This window comes from Penaeus monodon, chromosome 29 (genome assembly GCF_015228065.2).
Source record: "Penaeus monodon isolate SGIC_2016 chromosome 29, NSTDA_Pmon_1, whole genome shotgun sequence".
NCBI lineage: Eukaryota > Metazoa > Arthropoda > Malacostraca > Decapoda > Penaeidae > Penaeus > Penaeus monodon.
This window is the reverse complement of record NC_051414.1, coordinates 25,011,167-25,011,557: the sequence shown is the minus strand read 5'-3', so window position 1 is coordinate 25,011,557 and position 391 is coordinate 25,011,167. Positions and strand designations below refer to the sequence as shown.

The window sequence follows — 391 nt, the reverse complement described above, 5'->3', positions numbered from 1 at the left end:
TAATGAATTCTAACAGCAATACTAGAACCCTCATTAACCATGATGAATGATAGAGGAATACATCCATTGTTTTACATAAATTTTGTAATTAGATTAGGAGGAAAAGCATCATACTACTTGTACTTTTAGTATTGGCTCACTATCAGTAATAATTGAAAGGTTTACTAAATCCAGAATCAAATACTGTTACAAGTAATTTAATGTTAATTATTTTGTTCTTGTTTGCATATTCTTTCCCTCACCTCTAGGATGAAGAGCATGGCTATTTTGGAAATGTAAACAACCAGGTGGATGAAGTCTGTCAAAAGATAGCAGCCGACCCTGAGCTCCAGGGAGGATACCATGCCATGGGATTCTCACAAGGAGGCCAATTCCTGTGGGTGCATTTTTG

At 36.1% G+C, this 391-nt stretch overlaps 1 protein-coding gene across 1 annotated transcript in view; it reads left to right on the top strand.

Moving 5' to 3' along the window:
* The window catches only part of LOC119591787 (palmitoyl-protein thioesterase 1-like), a 9,506-nt gene that overhangs the window by 5,077 nt on the left and 4,038 nt on the right, over positions 1 to 391 (top strand). Inside the window, exon 4 of the mRNA XM_037940532.1 lies at positions 249 to 376. Coding sequence (XP_037796460.1) covers positions 249 to 376 — 128 coding nt within the window. The remainder of the gene's footprint in view (positions 1 to 248; positions 377 to 391) is intronic.